General features: G+C 25.6%; 1 protein-coding gene across 4 annotated transcripts in view; it reads right to left on the bottom strand.

Annotated features, from left to right (window-relative positions):
• The window catches only part of LOC107452567 (uncharacterized), a 30,616-nt gene extending 11,965 nt beyond the window's left edge, over nt 1-18,651 (bottom strand). For 2 of the 4 annotated variants that reach the window (XM_043046734.3, XM_043046737.3), the window contains exons 1-9: nt 18,181-18,651; nt 16,122-16,167; nt 13,809-13,863; nt 12,867-12,977; nt 12,668-12,787; nt 10,007-10,078; nt 6,603-7,145; nt 4,201-4,248; nt 1,666-1,789 (exon numbers count right to left, since the gene is read on the bottom strand). In XM_043046734.3, the coding sequence (XP_042902668.1) occupies nt 1,666-1,789; nt 4,201-4,248; nt 6,603-7,145; nt 10,007-10,078; nt 12,668-12,787; nt 12,867-12,977; nt 13,809-13,848 (1,058 nt within the window). In that variant the 5' untranslated portion in view covers nt 13,849-13,863; nt 16,122-16,167; nt 18,181-18,651. The remainder of the gene's footprint in view (nt 1-1,665; nt 1,790-4,200; nt 4,249-6,602; nt 7,146-10,006; nt 10,079-12,667; nt 12,788-12,866; nt 12,978-13,808; nt 13,864-16,121; nt 16,168-18,180) is intronic. The other 2 variants (XM_043046735.3, XM_043046736.3) reach the window with 2 other exon arrangements.
• Nucleotides 18,652-19,343: the final 692 nt, after the last annotated feature.

Below are 19,343 nucleotides of genomic sequence, written 5' to 3'. Positions count from 1 at the left end.
ATTTAAACCCAGATAATCCATAAGAAAAGTTTTGTAGCATATAAAGTTTTCATGATGCTCTAATAAAAAATATGTAAAGAAAGATAAGTTCAATAACTTCATAAATTTTAATAACCAGTCCTCATTAACTTGCAATTTTAGGCATTTTTCCCAACTGTAACCAGTCCTTATTTTCTTCCAAATGGAATATTGTTTTTCTTTTTTTTCTTCTTTCAAACATTGATAGAATGTAATTATTTTTTAAAATGTTGGCAGATTTTTCGAAAAATGCTAGAATGGATGTTATTAACAATAGTATCTAAATAAGTATTATTAACATTATAAGAAAAGCATTGATAACAGGGCTGCTAAAATAAGATACACAAAAGACGAAACGGGAAAGCAAAAGATGTGTGAAATATGGTTCAAAGTTATACTGTACCAGATTTGGTATTGCTAAAATATGTCAAATTTATAATTCTTTTTAATCTAGTGATAAATAAAACTTAAGATAAATCTTTTAAAGATATAAAATACTGATGAAACATTAAAATATAGAATTTTTATAATTCAGTCTCAAGAGTATTTACCTAATATTATTTCATTTTAAAAATTAGATTTTGAAAGTAGATATAAAAGCACCTAGATTTAAAAGCTAATGAAATTACTTACTTTCACACTATAACTTTTTACTTTTTTATGTTAAACAATTATTTCTAGTAATAAAATTTCACAGCATTATTTTCTAATCATTTTTTTAACATCTATTTTACTTATTTATTTTACTACTTATTATTCTCTTACATTTTCAAAACCTACACAAACCTGGCTCAGTTTTTACATTGACTAAAGATCAGTTAATGATCGAACAAAATAATTTATCTAAATAATGTACAAAATAATTTACCAAAATCAGTAAACGATGTGAAGAACATTTTTTTAAAGATAAAATAAATCTTACACAATGAAATTTATTTAATTGATTAAAAATGAATTTAATTAATTAAAAAATGTTGTTCAGAAGTCAGCGACATACCAAGAACAAAATACAAGTTATTCTTATTTTAAAAAGGCCTATTCAAATATGAAAAATATCTCTGATCACATAAGAAATGTTTTTTTAAAAAAATACATCATAAATATTTAATCCCATACTTCTTTCCTGTAAATTAATTCCTAAATAATAACTTTAAAATATAAATTTATGCAGTTTATTTTTATTACATGAGACTATTTAGTTGATTTTTATTAAGTAGGAAAAATTATACTTCATTATAATAAACTGATCAATAAACTAAAAAAAAAACAATAATTAATGGTTATTAGTTTTCTTGAATTACACAGAAAGAATTGAACTTTTTTTTTATTTTCTGAGAAACTCTTAAGTTCAGGAACGTCTAGTCCATTTTTATGCTAAAAGAATGGAAAATCAATTAATGTAAAAATTTTATTTTGTTACTTTCTTGTAAAATACTGACATAACTGAATAGTTTTTAACTAAAAATGCCAAATGTAAATATCAAAATGATTTTCTAAAGTTTAAACTATTTAGTTTTGAATATAGAAAATAATTCTATAAGCAAGTAAATAAATAAAGTTTGAAAGTTTCATTTATACAACTTAGATACCATAATATAGCTTAATATGATAAAATAACATTTCAAAATATCATAAAATGTTACTTACTTCTCTTTGTTTGCTTCACTAAACTTCACCTGATGCTTGGAAGGTTTTATTTTTTGTGGACGGCTTTGTCCTTTTGTTAATAAAAAACAGCGTAAGTTATCTGCATTAGGGTTTTCCTTGATACCTAAAACATATACATTCAACTTTACTTAATTCGAGTTAAACTGAATGAAACATATTGAATTAATAGAACTCAAATCAGTAGATTCTGCACATAAAATGATAAAGCTAGATGATAATTTTGTCTTTTCAATACTTGCAAATATTTCTGAAAGATTAAAGCATGGCTGCGCACTTAAAGTGGACCGGAAAGTTTTTTTTTTCTTTCCTTCTCTATTTCTTTATTTTTTTAAAAAAAATTAGGAACATTTTAGAGTAGAAAAAAAACCATTGGAATACAAAAGAAAAAACTGCATAAAATTTTTTGAAATCGGTTACTATCTTTCATTTGTGCATCATACTTAAAATTAATGAAAATTTAAATCATGCCTTAAAAAAACATTTTAAGTTTGCTAAAACATTTGAAATAAATACACTTTATTATTTTATACTTCTTAGAAGGTTTGAATACCGTAAATAAATTATATTCTAATCAATAATTTATTTTTTTCAATCCTGAAATGTTTCAGAAAATATCATAAGTTCATCAATTTTTTGTTAATTTTCACTGAGTATTACTTCGCTCATTATGTTTGATCAGAACAACCCTGGAGCACACCATAAGAAGATGGTTGCATATTGAGTTCCACCTGCACCCTACTACCCTACCTAAAAACCATCCAATTTTTGGACATGGTCTTTAGATTATAACTACAGCTAATTGAAACTATTTTCAATGAAGTAGGATTCTTTGGCTAACTGCATTGTTAAGGTTCTTTATTTATATCAACTACACATTCAAAATCCTATTTTTTTGATAAATGAGGTGCAACTGGTCTAGATTTTAGTGACAGATTTAGAATAGAATAGAAGAGATTTAGAATATATCCATCATTAGCTTCATGTTTGCATATTTTATTCGAATCTTCTGCTACAAGTTTAGTACACTGCTTTACAGCTAGGAAACAACAGAGAGATAATGGCACTTCTCTACTGTGCATTGTGCCAGAATTGCTGAGTGATTTAATATCGAAAACGAAAGTCAAAAATTTGTAAAAATTACGATTAATTGTTGCAAATCATGAACATTAAAAAATTTAAAATTTATCAATGTGTCCTAATATTTGTGGAGTCGTAATAACATAATAAAATACAGAAACTTTAAAAACCAAGCAAAAATTCAGAGAATAACTGCCAAAAAAGTGAGAGAAAGAACATGCAGGTATACAATAGAATAGCACATTTCTTTATAATATTGGGCCCGTAACTTTGACCTCTCTAATAACTTTAATATACTTAAAATTTAATATTAAGATCTTAAAATGAATAAATAAATAAAAACAAGCTATAAAATTAATCATAGTAGCTATTCTCTAGGACTCAAAGCAAGTAGAACAAAATTTAAATAATTAAGGCTGCTGCTGTTTTAAAAGATTTGAAGAAGTTCAATCAGTTTAAACTCTGCAAAACAAAGATATACTCTCTTGATTGATTGATTTTTTGTAAACAAACAATTTAGTTATTGTCAATTAAAAGGTTTTAATAAACAAGCTTTTCTTTGTAATAAAAACTATTATATAGCAATGAGCAAAATGCATGTTTCAGTGAAACTTTTTCATTTAAATGAAAATTCGTGTGAATTACGCATCGGAGATCAAGAATCTGAATGGGGGAATTTAGATATAGCGGTTGAACTGGATGCATCAAAAACCATTCTCAAGTTTCTAAAACTGATATTCATCGAAAATCAACAAATATTGATAAACACTTATTTTTAGGCAAGTTTTTAAACTGAATAGTTATAGTTGTAACAAAATTACTTCAAATATTGAAGAAAAAAAACTAGTATTAAATAAAGATCTGATGTTAAAACTAAGATAGTATTGTCTGAAAATTCAGCAGTTGTTGGATGTATTCATCTCAAAGGTTGAAGTTAATTCAATGCATGTTCCATTGCCTGTGGTTAACAGGAGTTCTTAAAATGATAACATATTAAAAAAAATTGCAAACATTATGTAGGACAGAATTTTGTATTTCTTTGTTAACCAGCATTCAAAAAGTTGCAAAATAATGCAGAATAAATTGGAATTTTTAGTTTTTAAACAATTCAAAATGAATAAGAACAAAAAGTAAAATGTATAACAAAAAAAGAAAATTTTAAGAGGGAAATTTTTTTTTTCGTGATGTACATTTAAGAAAAAAATTTCTTAAATTTTTATTCAAATTTAAGAAATTAATTAAAAATTTTATTTTGACTGATTATCATACTCAGTCAAAATACTTTGAATATCAACAAAACACTCATTTATACTCTACTACCCAAAAAATTTTCTTGAAATAAAGCAAAACAAAAAGATAAATAAATAAATGCAAATAGTAATCAGGTAAAAAATTTAGTAGCAAATATAAATGCGGGATGAGGCAATTTAAGTATACCTTTGTTAAGAGCAATTCTTCTTACATCATTTGGATTTTGATGTGAAACTAAAAAAATTAAAAAATAACAATAATCAAAATAAAAATCAATTCAAAATCAAAAATTAACACAGAAAAAATATTTGAACTTTTATTAACGAATTAAAATTAATTTAAATTTAAAAAATATTAATGTTTTTAGATAATTGGTTAAAGCAATAAAAACATTTTAATAATCGACAACATAATATCAATTATTTAGATAAGTTTTTTCTCTTTTTTTTATGAGAATCATAAGGAGCAAAAATCTGCATGCACAGCTATTTTCTGTTAGCAGGTATAAGTGCTTTGTATGAATTCAAATAAATGAGTCTAATTATTAGAATATATGACATTTTTTGAAAGGCTTAGAACAATGCATAAAGTGTTAAAATATAATTTAGCGTAAAAAATTTAAATGGCATCTTTTTGAGAGAATCAATTTAATGAATAAATTGATTAAAATAATCAAACTAGTCATTTAATAAATGAGTTGATGAAGTTTAAAAAATAATTTTAAATATATTTTATGAATTTAACAAACACAGAGCTTGAAAAACTATTTCTTAACACCTAAGAAGAGCGGACAGTAAAAGAATCTCTCCAAGAACAACCAGAATGAATCTCAGGAAGTCTTATTTTTTTTAACTAAGATATAGTTTCAATAGAAGTTTGCAATTTTTCTTAAGGCAATCTTGCAATTTTTCTTAAATATCAGACATAAAAGATCTGGTAGCTAACTTGATTATTAATTCTGTAATAAATAATATTTTATTTGGTACTTTAATAAGGAAATGGCAGAATGAAAAATTTAATAACTTTAACAATTATAATAATACTGAAATCTACTTATATACAGGATTCTACCAAATATGTGAAAATATTTAAAAGTTTTTCTGAGTTGAATATATAATTTAAAAAAGGCAGACAATATGTAAATATTTCAAAACAATAGCCTCATACAGAAATTAATTACTTAAAAGGTTAAGTTACAAACTATCAAATAGTATTAAATAACAATAAAAAATTTGAATAAAAAATTAACATTAACAAAAATACTAATGACACTAGAGTATCTCTGTGATTGCCAATGTAGGAAAGGTAAAGATGATAAAGTGATGGAAACCAATGTTTAGGAAAGAGTACGAAATATTTGTGACTGTTACTATCAAATCAAAATGAAATTAAATGAACTAGAAAAATTATAAAATTGTTTTGTAAATTTTAAATGACAAAAAAATTTAATATAACTTGTGGAAAACATTCCATAGAAATTTTTTTTAACATACAGTGTAAAGTCCTATATCGGACGTTCGCCTACCGAAAGGGTCTTTTTTCCAGACAATTTTTAACAATCAAAATACACAAAACTCTTTTTCCCTAATTGAAAAAAATTTCGTTTGTGATTTGTTGAAAATAGAAAGCATGCCTGGATAAGAATCCTCCGTCTTCTGCTACCCGAATTCCGATTTTTGTTCCATTTCAATTCGATTTCCGATTTTAAAAATAAAAAACAAAAAAATTGGATATCGAACAAGAATCACGCTCTTGATTTCAGAGTGCACAAAAATGTTAAATTTTCAAAAAATTGTGATTTGAGATGGGATTATCATGACTAAAGTCAGACATTAATTGATTATTCAAAAGCGCAATTCAATTTAGAATTTGCGAATCGTAGTAATATTCTATTAAAAATGAAATAGACAGTTTAAAAATCATGTGGAAGCCCCAAACCGTTGAAATCGTGATAGGCAAAACCACATGGACAATAAAATAGCCAAAATCTAGTCATCAAAAAGTAATCCTACAGATGCGCGAATCGAAATTTCCTGTGTATGATAATGTAGCCTTAAAAAACTATGAAAATCGGTAACAATAACTGACAAAATGCAATCACAAATCCACGTGAACTTTCGGGTGAATCGACAATACTTGAGTGCAAAATGCGCAACTTGAAGCTTGCCGATCAAAATATTGTATTAAAACATTGAGATTTTAAAAACGAAGTGATAATCCGGTTTAATAGCTACCAAAAAGCAATAGGCAAAGGCACATTTATTAACTGTGGAATCATAGCTAATCGTAGATTGAGAAATAATTGCTGACTGAAATGTGTGATTCGGAACTTGCATCGAAAATTTAAAAATCATGTGGAAATCTGTAGCAAAATCTTTCAAATTAGCACAACCACGCAGGAGTCTTATTTATTTATACTGATGTTAATTATCGTCTATTTTATATTGAATTAGGATGTTTTCATACTTGTTTACCTTAAAGACCTATTATACAGAAAAATCTATTTTACAGCCTTGCCATAATCCCGACGATTCCGGATATGGGACTTATCACTGCATATAAATATAAAAAAAGAAAATTAATATTACCTCTCCTAATGATAAGTTTAGGAGTTTTTCCCATTTCCGAAGAAGACTCTTTAACAGTGGTAACAAAGGAAGAGGAGGGCTCAATAGTCTCGAAAAAAGAACGACATTTGAAAGTCTCTGGAGTAGAACAAGGAGTTGAAACAATGTTATTTGAAGTTGTCACTGGAAGCATAGCTTGTAGATTTGATATCTTATGATTTGGTAAGGATGCTAAAAATTGTTGAGCAGGGGAAGGAGGTTTCTCATCTGAAATTACTGGTTCCTGAGTAGTTTCACACGACCTTGAACTGCTTGGCATTAATGGAACAACAGGTATCACAGTATCTTTTGGAATAAATTTAGATTTGTCATGTTTTAATCTGACAATATTAACAGAGTTTGAACTTGAAGATGACAAACTGTCATAAGTGTTACTCTTATCACTCTCCCAAACGGGAGAGGAGTTAGAACTGGAAGTGTCTACTTCTGACAATGCAGAAGAATTCACATTAGGCAATGAGTTACCTGAACTTATTGGAGTGGAAGAAAACCTATGCATTTGCTCTAAAATAAAAGAAAAAAAGACATGAGAATTACATAAAAAACTTGGTTTTTAACCATTCATTTTATAAACATTTGTTTATAAAGAGTGAACAGACACAGCAGCAAACTCAAATAAAAAAATTACTGACTTTATCAAATGCTTCTGATTTTTTAAACAAATGACATAAATTTTATTATTAAGTTTTTGGTTTTGTAATCTTCTTAAACATAAAATATATTACAAAATGATATATATTACGTGTTATTAAAGTTGAAAATAAACCATTAAACCAAAATCATTATAAGACCAATACTTTTAGAAAAAAATTGGACTTTTAAATACCTCTAACTCTAATTCCAAGACATTTCCAAATTAATTAAATATCCTAACTTTTACATGTTCTGTGGCCACCACGTTTTAAGTTTTCGTGGATCATAATTTTTTTAGAAAATATTTCTAGCTCAATAATTTATTTACAATATATTATTCATAAAAATATTAGCAAATACTTCAATAACTTCCAGAGAAATTTCATTGGGGTTATTATTTTGTATTATCTCAATATTACATAGTTAAAAATAAAAAGACTTACAAACACAAAGTTAAGATGGTTTAGAGACCAGCGCCTTGAAAGTTTTAAATTTAAAAATTTTTTAAATCAAAAACCATTAAAAGGAATTAACTGACATATTTCGATGCTTTTTCTACATAATATATATTTTTAACAAATTTTAAGTTTTTTTTTTCAAAAAAAAAGAAAACAATAATTAGATACAAACAGTGGCGTACGCAGAATTTTTTCAAGGGGGGTGTTCATAATTTTCTGAAACTACTAAAAGAAATTCGAGTCTGTAATAAAGCACTATTATTTCCCTAATTTAGGCAGCTAGACAATTTCGACTTTTTATTTAGACAACATTGTTTAGTTAAATTTTGATTTGATTTTTTAAATATAGGAACATAATGTAATATCTTCTGAAAAAAGTCCAATGTCATATGGGTGGGAAGTAACACTTTGAGGGCCACTTTCACATTCATCAGATTTTGTTATGCTAGAAACGTTTTTTTCAACGGAAATATCACATTTCTGTACAACAGAAAAACTTACATCGGTACTAGATGCTGTCACCTCACTAATTTCAGGTCGTGATTTTTTCTCAAAATAATTAAAAATTGTTAAATTCTTGCGTTTTGGCACCCTAAAGATCCAAGAACAGCAAATATATATATATATATATTGGCACAGATATATCCGCTATGCTAGGATCTCAAAGTTTCGAGCTGGAATGAATAACTTCAACGAGCACAGTATCTCCAATGGTATAGTTGTTGATTTTTTCACTAGTTGAAATAGTGGCGACGACGGATTCGGCGATTGAATGAACTTTTTGTTAAGACAAAACAAAACAGATTTAGCGACAAGCTCCGAAAGACAAGCGGCAGAGATAACTTTTAGTCTGACTAACTAACTCCACTGTACTCCGTTCCCCCTTTTATATAATTTTTCACCGCATCTCCAAAATTCTCGAATTGTCTCTAAGACGACAGAACGTCTAGGATTCCAGAATCATCGCGTAAAGACCTCGCGAATGACAGCTAGTTTCGAAAACTATACTGGCAGGACAGAAAGGAACCAGTCAGTAACAGTATCATGTGAATTTGGTTTCAAAAGTACAACCCTATTATAGTAAATGTTTTAACAGTATTCTCAGAAATACCGTGAGAAGAAAAAAGTAGGCATAAGGCAAATAAAAATATATAGTCTTAAAAAATAATAGCATGCATAATTTCTACTAAAATTTTTATTTTTGCCATTTTCTCTGAGCTCAAGGGGGTGTTTAAACCCCTAAACCCCTCCCTTGCGTACGCCACTCCATACAAATATAATTTATACTACAAAATTTAGTAAATTAAAAACTAAGAGAAAATTTTTCAAAAATATGAAGAGAAAAAAAATTAGTAGGAAAGTTTTTTTAATGAAAGTTAAATTGGCTGCCATACCTTTTGTTTGGGATAGATACAAAATGGACTTAAACATATTAGAAAAAAAATTAAATTAGCCATATTTTTTAAAATCTAAACTCGAATGAAAATATATTGTATTCATTTTTAGCAACTGTAACTTTATCTTGAACAACAAAAAGACGAATTTGAAAATAACTAAAACATTTTTCTTTAATTTATTAATTTTTTTTTAATTTCTTAAAAAAAAATTCAAATATATAAGTAAATGAGTCTCACATCATTAGCCAGTAATGCTACTTTCTTTAATTCTCAGAAAAAATTTCTTTAATTCTCAGAATCATTTAATTAGAATGAAAATATATTGTATTCATTTTTAGCAACTGTAACTTTATCTTGAACAACAAAAAGACGAATTTGAAAATAACTAAAACATTTTTCTTTAATTTATTAATTTTTTTTTAATTTCTTAAAAAAAAATTCAAATATATAAGTAAATGAGTCTCACATCATTAGCCAGTAATGCTACTTTCTTTAATTCTCAGAAAAACAATAAACCAATTAAAAATATTTATTTTGATAGGTACCTTTTTAGGACTTATTTAAACTAAACCAGGTGAATTTTTGAATAAAACAACAGACTAATTAAATTCAATTGGCAGCTGATGGGGAAAAATCAGAAAAATGGAACTAGGAGCTGAATGTCATTAGTCAAACATCAACAAATTTAATGCATGAAAAACATTCCAAAATAATATGGATAATCTTATCACTATGCTTCTATAGAAGCTTCTCTGTTTAAGACTTCCTTTTTAGAAAATGAAGTAAAAAGTCTGAAATTTAAAATCAAGTCAAATGACTTTTTTTAGGAAACATAAAAATTCATTATGTATTATAGAGTAAAAGATAATTTTTTTACCAAAATGTAAATTTAGATGCGAGAGTTTTACTCTAAAGCCACAAAATTTGCAGGGTACAGTATCTGCATTTTCTATAAGAAAAAAAAAATAATTAAAACTTCTCAAGATATAACAAGTATTAAAACATTTACTATAAGATTCACAATTAGTTATAAGCATGTATTAATTTTAAAAAATGTTAACAAAGAAATATAAGCAGCCAATATGTGAAGGAAAAATATCCAATAAATTTTATGAAATAATAAAAAGAGCATGTTAACTATTGCACAATATCTAAAATATTTCAAAGATATGAATTTTCTTATATTTAATAAACATACTACATTCCACTATTAATCATAAATGACAAGAATATTTTCTACTTAATATTGGCATTTATTCATTTGGTCATAGATTATTTTTATTGTTTTACATTTATTTTTGAGTTTGTTAATTCCAATAACAACCAATATTGAAATCATTTTAGATAGTTATAATATATTCTCCAACTAATTTTTAAAAAAAAGATAGTCGTAAAAAATGAAAATTTTAAAATACTGAAAAAAGAACAAACATTTCAAGCCAAACATTTCAAATTTGGCTTACTTCATAATTTAGTTAAAATACTTAAGCATATAATGAATAAGCAAAGTAAAAAATCTAACTTGATAGGGATTCTTTTTTTACGACTGAATTGTCTAAAATATACAAATTCTGAATTATACAAAATCCCCAATTTTTTCAAAATTATCTTCGTTTACTCTTTTTTGTCTCTCAAACACAGTAAATAAAAATATTTAATCACCAACTTGGTCGACTGAAAGTGTGTGAAGAAGAGAGGTCAAAAAGCCCTTTTACAGTGAATCTATTTCCTTTGCAAGACCATGAAAAGATCTCACTATCAAAATCAAATTGTGGTCAATCGAAAATCATTTATTTCTTCAAAAGAATGTAAAAAAATTAATAATTTGATTTATTAATCTATTTAATTTATTAATCTATTTAATCAGTTAGTAAGTTATACACAAATATACTACTTAAAGTACTATGTACTATTGTACAAACATGCATTATTATAATCACAATTTCCAACAATAACAGAATATTCAGCAAAGTGTTATTTGGAAAATTATTTTTCAACAAAGTTTTTTCTGGAAAATATTTTAATAGATTTAATTAGGAATAATCTAACATTGTATTTTTTTACTATACATTATTAGAAATAGTTTTTACACAGATTAGAAATAATCTAGCTTGTTAATTTATGTTCTGAAAGACGCATGGAAAAGTAAAATTGGAAGGATTGAAACTAGATTACTTTATACTGAATCATGTGTTTTGTAATGCTGATTTTTTCCCTTTTTTTTAAAAATTGCATTCAGGCTTGTCAATTTCATTGTTTTTTTAACACTATGTTTTAAAAATTGAGAACTTTTTTTTTTGCTTAATTTTCTCTTGTTTTTCTGCTGTAACTAAAGCGAAACATGTTGATGGTGTATTTCTAATATACTTTATTCTTTTATTGTTCAGTAAGATGGATAACTAGCAAAATAGAAAACTGTGATTCTCAGGGGTTAAGTTAAAGTACACAGCTAAGCAGAATTTTTTTCCTGTTTTTTTTATTTTTGTTATTAATCTTTTTTTTCCATCAGCGTTTTAATTATGACAGCATTTTTAAAGACATAATGAACATTACTCTTTATGGTTACTTTTCTCTAAAAATACAGTAAGTGAAAAAAGTTAAATTGAAATTTTTAGCATTAAAACTTTCATTTAAAAAGTGAGAACGGTTTTTGTTTTGGTATCTATCTAGCTTTTTTTTTTTTTTCAAAAAATTTCTGTTTTTATAATGAGATGGAAATTAAGATAGTTTCTATTAGACTTAAATCCTTACTTTTTCTTAAAAATACGGTGATTGGAAACTGAAATGTTTAGCTTTATAATTTTCTTTTAGAAATTAAGATCCGATTTTATTATTAAAATTTTTTTTTTTGCTTTGTATATAATCTTTAATTTTTATAGGAGTTTTTATGATAACATAGACATTATCTCTATTAATGTTTCATGCTAATTTTTTTTCAGAAAATTAAGAGATTATTTTTTTAATTCTTTTTTTTTTCAACTTAACTTTTTTTTTAAATATCTGTTAGTGAGATTTTTTTCTCTTTACCTGAGACTAATAATACAGCTAAGTTTTAATTATTTCTCAATAATAACTTAATTTATTATTATATAAAAACTAATATTTATTAATGATGTTTTAAATAAAAAAAAAACGTCGCTATTCGGCTGAACATTGTATTCAACCAAATAATTGTTTGTTACATCCCTAGTTTGCAGAGGACTTATTGCTGGGTTTGGCAGTATTACACAGTGGTTGCAGTCCGTAAAAAAACATAATAATAAGAAAAAAAGAATTTATTACATCTTTATTCAAGAGAAATACAACAACAACAAAAAATATCGAGACCAACAGCCATTATTGTGCGACAATCAGCGTCATATCCCACACAAAGTAGTACTCATTAATCTGAAGCTGAATGGGTTTACAACCGGGTTCGGAATCCTAGTTCTTTACACTGACACCTTAGTGACTTAGAAATTATGGTTTTATAAACACATCATAAAAACAAAGAATAGCTGAAATATTTAAGAGAGTAGTAAAATAGGTAGATAAATACCTGGGTAAATTTGTGGACTTTCACATTTATATCTTGGAGTTTTAACAGAACGAAGCTGATCTGTTTCTACACTTGCAGAAAGAGTTTTTTCAGGCAACCTCTTTCGGCTTGGACAACGCTCTGCGATAAATAATATCATGGTAATAAATTATAAATAAAAAAATTATACATTGGAAATTAAGAGCGATTTGCTACACACCAGTGTGGTCTTTCAACACATTCGGCATTAGACATTTATCACAGTACTGGCATCTTAATAATACAAGGTCTAAATTTTGAAGTTCAGGAAAAACACCTAGGTAGCTATCATCTACAATTTCAATAAAAAATAAAACAAAAATTAATTGATAACACTAAGAAAGATAATTTTATATTAGCATCAATAATTGAGACAATTTCAAAATAAAAATAATAATAAAAAAAACTTGTCAAAAAATTTAGAAAGACAATTAAAATTGAATTCAAAAACTGAATTAAGATGGTTATAGACTAAAGTAAATAAGTGAAAATATTATATTTTTCATTTTTAAAGGCAAAGACAAGACTTTTTACATATGTATCATCTAAGATGATACTAACGCAGATTGTTGGCATTGCTTTAAAAATGTAATGCTATTTTATTTATATTTAAGTCTGTACTTTCTATTTTGTCAATTTTAACTAATATACACACATTTATTATTATCTAGAATCTTATAATAATATACGAGATCTAATTTTGCTTTATAAAATTATTATTGCTTAGTTATTCTACTGAATAAAAAGAAGAAAAAAATGCTACAGATTTGCAATTTTACTATTTTAAAAAGATGAAATAATATTTTACAAGAGGAGATTATATTTTAGAAATAAACTAGTTTTTTTACAATTACACAATATAAAAATTATTCAAAATATACATAATGAAAATATATGTTATTTTGTAAAATAAAAAATATTGGCATTTTAAATTGAGATCGATAATTTCACAACTCACAACATGCTAAAAATGCTCATAGCATGTTGCACCTATCGTACCAATCGTAAGCAAAAAGATTAAACAATCATTCAACAAATAGAAATATCACTGCAAAATTTTCAAAATGGAAAAACTTATCAGAATCTATATTTAGGTTACAAAACATTATAATCTCACACTTACCAGAAGGCAATACAACACCATGCGATTCCTGACTGGACATATTGAAAAACTCAATCTAAAGTTAAAAAAAAAATCTATATACACACACAAAATTAACACCAAAAAATAGTAACTTTAATTTATACAGAGAGGTGTCAACTTTGAAAACTAGCCATCTGTAAACATAAATAAAATAAAACATTAACATAATTTAAATTAATGCAGTTTCTGAGTGTTTCTCCAATATAGGTACATACAAATATTTATAATGCAATAAAAAAATAAAAACACTTAAGGATTATTATTATTTTTTTATTTACTTATATTTGAATACTCGTAGCTAACAACAAAATTTAATAACTCTTGGTAGTTAAGGAAAACAAAATTTATTTTTATTAGATTTATAAAAAAATTCTCAAAAAGCATAATTTTAATTCTTCAACCCCAAAGACCAAATCTTGACAATAAAATTGTAATAACTGCAGATAATTCGTAATAGTTACAGTTAACACCTACAGTTGGCAACACCTATATCTGAATGCATACAATAAAGCATGAGTTCTTGAAGAAAATTAGAAAATTAGAATATTAACTAGTAGCTAAAACTAATAAGATCATAAAGTTTTTTAACAGGCAATAAGTCTTGAGTAAATGGCCATTTCCCCTAAAATAATTATATCATATGAAAAAAATTAAACAGTAGTAAATATTTAAACTACTAATGAAGATTGTGTACAGTATCTATTATAAAAATTAATGCAAGGTTATAATATCTCTTTAAATTCACGGTTATAATCTGTCTATTCTGTATAGACAATATTTTAAAATTGCTTTATCTTATTAACAGTCTTTCACACTTCTCTAAAGTCAAAATGCCTGTTATTGTTCTTCTTCTTTAACTTCTTAAGAGTCAAGAAAGCACTACTCTTCCATAAATCAATTTGTTTTATTTTAGATTATAATTCAACAAACTACAGGCATGTAAATATTACTATTTTGTCAAAATGTTATTGGAAAAAAAAAACACTTTTAATATTAAATTGAAAATTTTTGCTTATCTTTGTTAAGAGGATATACCTTTACTTGATGTTTGACGAGATTTTTTAAAAAAAATATCATTTCATTGACAGACTCGCTATTACAGGACTTCTTCAGTTCTAAATTATTGCCCAATAAATAGGATGCTATAAGTTACAATATTCATATTTCATACAACTACAATATAAAACTGTTTAGAGAGAATCAATCAGAATATTGGAGTATCTTAAAATTATATGCAAAATACAGAATTTGTAGGATGCTCTTCTACATTTTTGGAAAAATATAAGAATCATTATACATTAACATAGAAAGGTCGATTTTACTACACCCATTTACTTATCGGAACCAACACAAACAATTTATAAGTGAAATTGTTATAGTGAATTGCTAAAAATAAATAAGTACATGCATGTAAAAGAATTACCAACATGCAAATTAAAAATTTTATTTACTTAACTGACACTTCACAAAAAAATAATTAGATACCCTAATAATAAAGTAATTTTATGATATTTTATGTTTCAGGGGTGATTGTGAGCCCAGATCAAAATTCCAGAAAATTTCTTGAGTTTGAAAAAAAAAAAAAAAAAAAACGGTTTAAATTGAAAAATTAGAAAAAAATTAAAACATTGTTTTTTTCTTCCTTTTTCTCAATATTTCTTAGTTTACTTAAAATATATTTAAAATTTTGCACATACCTATTACCATTTACACATACCTATGATGACCTGGTGAAGTAATTAAAATTTACAAATATGTCTTTCTTTCTGGGGTTTATGATTATAACAACTATTTACTGATAAAAATTTAATATTAATCATGAATATAAGCTTATAAAGTATCGCTCTGGCTCTCCTTTACAAACTAATAAAATAAACTGTGTTTTTTAGTTCCACCTTTAAAAATTTGATTTCCGGAAACTTCTGTGATCAATAATTTTTTGAAACGTCTGGACCTTCGATCTCCGGAAACTTCAGGATCACTGCTGGCGAAAAATCCGGATTTTTTCCGGAGCACAATCAGCCCTGGTTTATAGTGAAATAAAATGCACTGTTATCAATTTTAATTTTTTTTATTTAATAAAGAAAATATTTGTAAAATATTTTTTTTTTTTTATAAACTTAAAATTATTTTCCTATTAAATGTTTTTCAATTGAAATAATACCAGGCAACATATTGATAAACAATATATTATATACTATATATTGTGACATATGATAATAATATACATTATATATTATTATTTATAATTCAACAAAAATTTTATTAAAAAAAATAATAGGTATAACTTACATACTCTTTACTGCTGACACAAGTTTTCTAGTAATTCAATCTTTTCCTGAAAAAGTTTTTATATTTATTTTAAATATATTTAAGGTGGAAAAAAATGAGATAAAAACAAAATTTAAAAAATAAGTCACTATTGCAAGCATGAAGTAAGATTCGGGCAGAAAATTTTTGTCAATTGAAATTACTAAAATATTTTAAAAAGGCTATGACAAAATCTTTTAAAAATTATGTTACCTAAGATTGTATTAAAAAATCTGATCACCCAAAGTAGGTCGTTCGGTTTTGAATAACAGTAAACTAATCAATGTTATGCATCATTCAAAGCTAATTTTCACCTGTACAACATTTTTCAATTTTTTATAATAAAAACCATCACAATTAAGCTTAAATTTATAAAACAAAAAATTTTATAGAGCTATTACTTAATAAGATGCAAATTTTACATTAAAAAAATATTAAATGGCTTTGATCTAGATTTTTCAAAATTTTTAAATAATAAAAATCCAGTCTTCATTGAAATGCAATAAATATTGTGCAAACTAATTTTTGCAACTCTCAGTATCCTACAAATCTACTATAATACTTATCAACTGACTATAATGCATATTTTTTCGTAGAGAGTATTTGTTTAATTAATAAATAAAGAATTCATTTTTTTTCAGACTTTTTTTCTTCTTGGCAAAAATTGGATGACTTCTTAAAATAATATCTGAGAGTTTTAAATATAGGAACCAAAAAACTGAATAGGACGGTTAAAATCAAAAAGATAAATTAAATTTATCATAAATTCTACTTTCTCAAAAAATATATTGCTTACTCTAAAAATAGATCATAACCATAAAAGTCATAGATAATTCCTAAATACAAAAGAATAGATATGAAATAATAGGAAATTTTTGAATGGGCACACCTGCTAAAACATAGTATTGAGAATCTTACTTTCTACTTTACTTTCTTTTGTATACATATTGTAACAAATATAATGTGTTTAAAAAAAACTTCTCAAAGTGAATTGACAAATGACTTTTTTAAAATATATTTCGCACATTAAAAGCATTAAGCTTTCCTTACATAGATTGTTCAAACTGCCCCAAATAAAATTAATTGATCAGAAGAAAAACATAAAACTTTGTTCATAATGTAATTAGTTATACTTTTAGTTTTGTATTTTTATTATTTTTTATGCTTACTTAAAGCTGCAGATTTACCTTTTGACTACTTAATATTAATACATGCCTTAAAAATGCTTAAGGTGATGCAGTTAGATCACTACAGCAAAGATAAATCTTTCAACATAAAACATGTTCAGAATACTGTGTAAAGGTTTTTTTGTTGTTGTTACTTTTCAATAGTTACAATGTTATTTCTGCACAGTATAGAGAAGATAATTAAGAACATTATTTTCTATAATATTAAAATGTGAAAAGAAACATATCATTAGTATTCAATATGTTACATTTTAAGAATAAATAACTTTAGCGTAAGGTTTGTCTAGAAACTCAAAAAAAAAAAAAAAAAAAAAAAGAAGAAAGAATTGTTCACAAAACAATATATACAATTTTATTTATTGATTAGAATCTTGTATGGTTGCTATTCCTTTTCTTAATAAATCTTATCTTATATAAAGCTTGCAGCAAAAATATATTTAAAAAAATTTTAAGCAAGACATGCATTGGAGAAGTTTAAACAAATTCTAAAATCTATGTATTTGACATTATATAAATTGTCACACATCACATGATTTGTAATGTTTAATCCCAAAGGAATGGTTTATAATACCCTAAACTAGGCAACCAAAGAGAGAAAAATAAATAAATTTCAATCCAAAATATTAATAAATTTTATAAAACTTCAATCGGTACAATAAGCAATGAAATCAATTACACTTATGCCTGAAGTAACGTTAATACATTAGGTCATAACACAAGAATCAAATAACTATATAAAAGGATTTAACACGTTATTCTTTCATTGGATAAACACTACACTCTTTAACACTTAAAAATAAAAGATTTGATGAATTTAAAATAAAATATTATAAATGATGTCAGGAAACAATTACTTAATCAACTGGAAATGAAATTCATAATATTTCATTATTGAGCACGTGAAAACTAAATTGTTTTTAACTTTCAATCAATTTCAGCCAATACACAAACAGTCTTGAATTTGCTTTCATCATAAATGAAAGTTAAAATTTTATTCACAACAAAAATATAACTGCAGTAAACAATTTACTACTTTATTTAGAACGGTTCTTTTGAAAAGAATCAAGAAATATATCACTAAAATAAATACGAAATCAATTTCTTTAATATAACTCTATAACTTATTTTTTAAGTTAAACTGAAAATTATTTTCAATTTCGGGATATTACACTGATATTAGAAATATACACAAAATAAAATATCTCCTCTCAATAGACCATATAGAAAATGAACAATAATAACAAAAAAAGAAATATCATCAAACAATGGTCCAATCAGTTCGCTCTTAAATTCAGCGTTTATGAAAAGCGAAAATCTCTCACTACGTCATAAGAAGTAAAAGAGGTTAAAGCGTTTACCACGTGGCTCGTATTTCTAGTTAAAAATGAGAAATATTTTCGGTAAAGGGTTTGTAAATTAAAAATATGTTATTTATTGTTATTATATTTTGTTATAAAATTGCTATAGTTATTGAGCTCCAGGTTCAGATTTTTGGACGCAAATAATAAAAATTCCACCATTTACAAAGTTTATAGATGGCGTAGCGATAGGGCAGCTCATAATATGGATGGTTGAGCTTGTAAAGCTAAGCACAAATGCCGCCAGGGGTTGAAATTCGTGGCAAGACTTCCGGGTTACCACTTTCGATTGATTTTCACGCCAAAGCATGAAACAGCGAGTTATACTATATTATTGTACTTGTAATGTTCACAATCTAACAAGTTCTGTCAATTTAAATTTCAATGAAACGAACGAATTTGGAAGCATACTATAATGTTACACAAAAAAAAATAAAAATAAAAATTACAACAAATAGCGATATCTTTTACGGCATTATGCTCAAAATATGGCAAACATTACACTTTTTCATGTTGTAATGTTAATTTTCTTAACTTTGTTTCCGGCTAACAACCTGTTAGAATTTATAAATTTCAGAAAATTCTTATGAATGATAAAATTTTGCGTGAATTTAAATTCAAATCGCAATAATGAAACCTCCTAGGATATTAGCCTGTTT

The sequence above is a fragment of the Parasteatoda tepidariorum genome, chromosome 2 (genome assembly GCF_982258835.1).
Source record: "Parasteatoda tepidariorum strain Cologne lab strain chromosome 2, Ptep-v5.0, whole genome shotgun sequence".
Classification (NCBI taxonomy): domain Eukaryota; kingdom Metazoa; phylum Arthropoda; class Arachnida; order Araneae; family Theridiidae; genus Parasteatoda; species Parasteatoda tepidariorum.
Note: the sequence above shows the minus strand (reverse complement) of the source record. Positions and strands in the feature narration are given on the sequence as shown.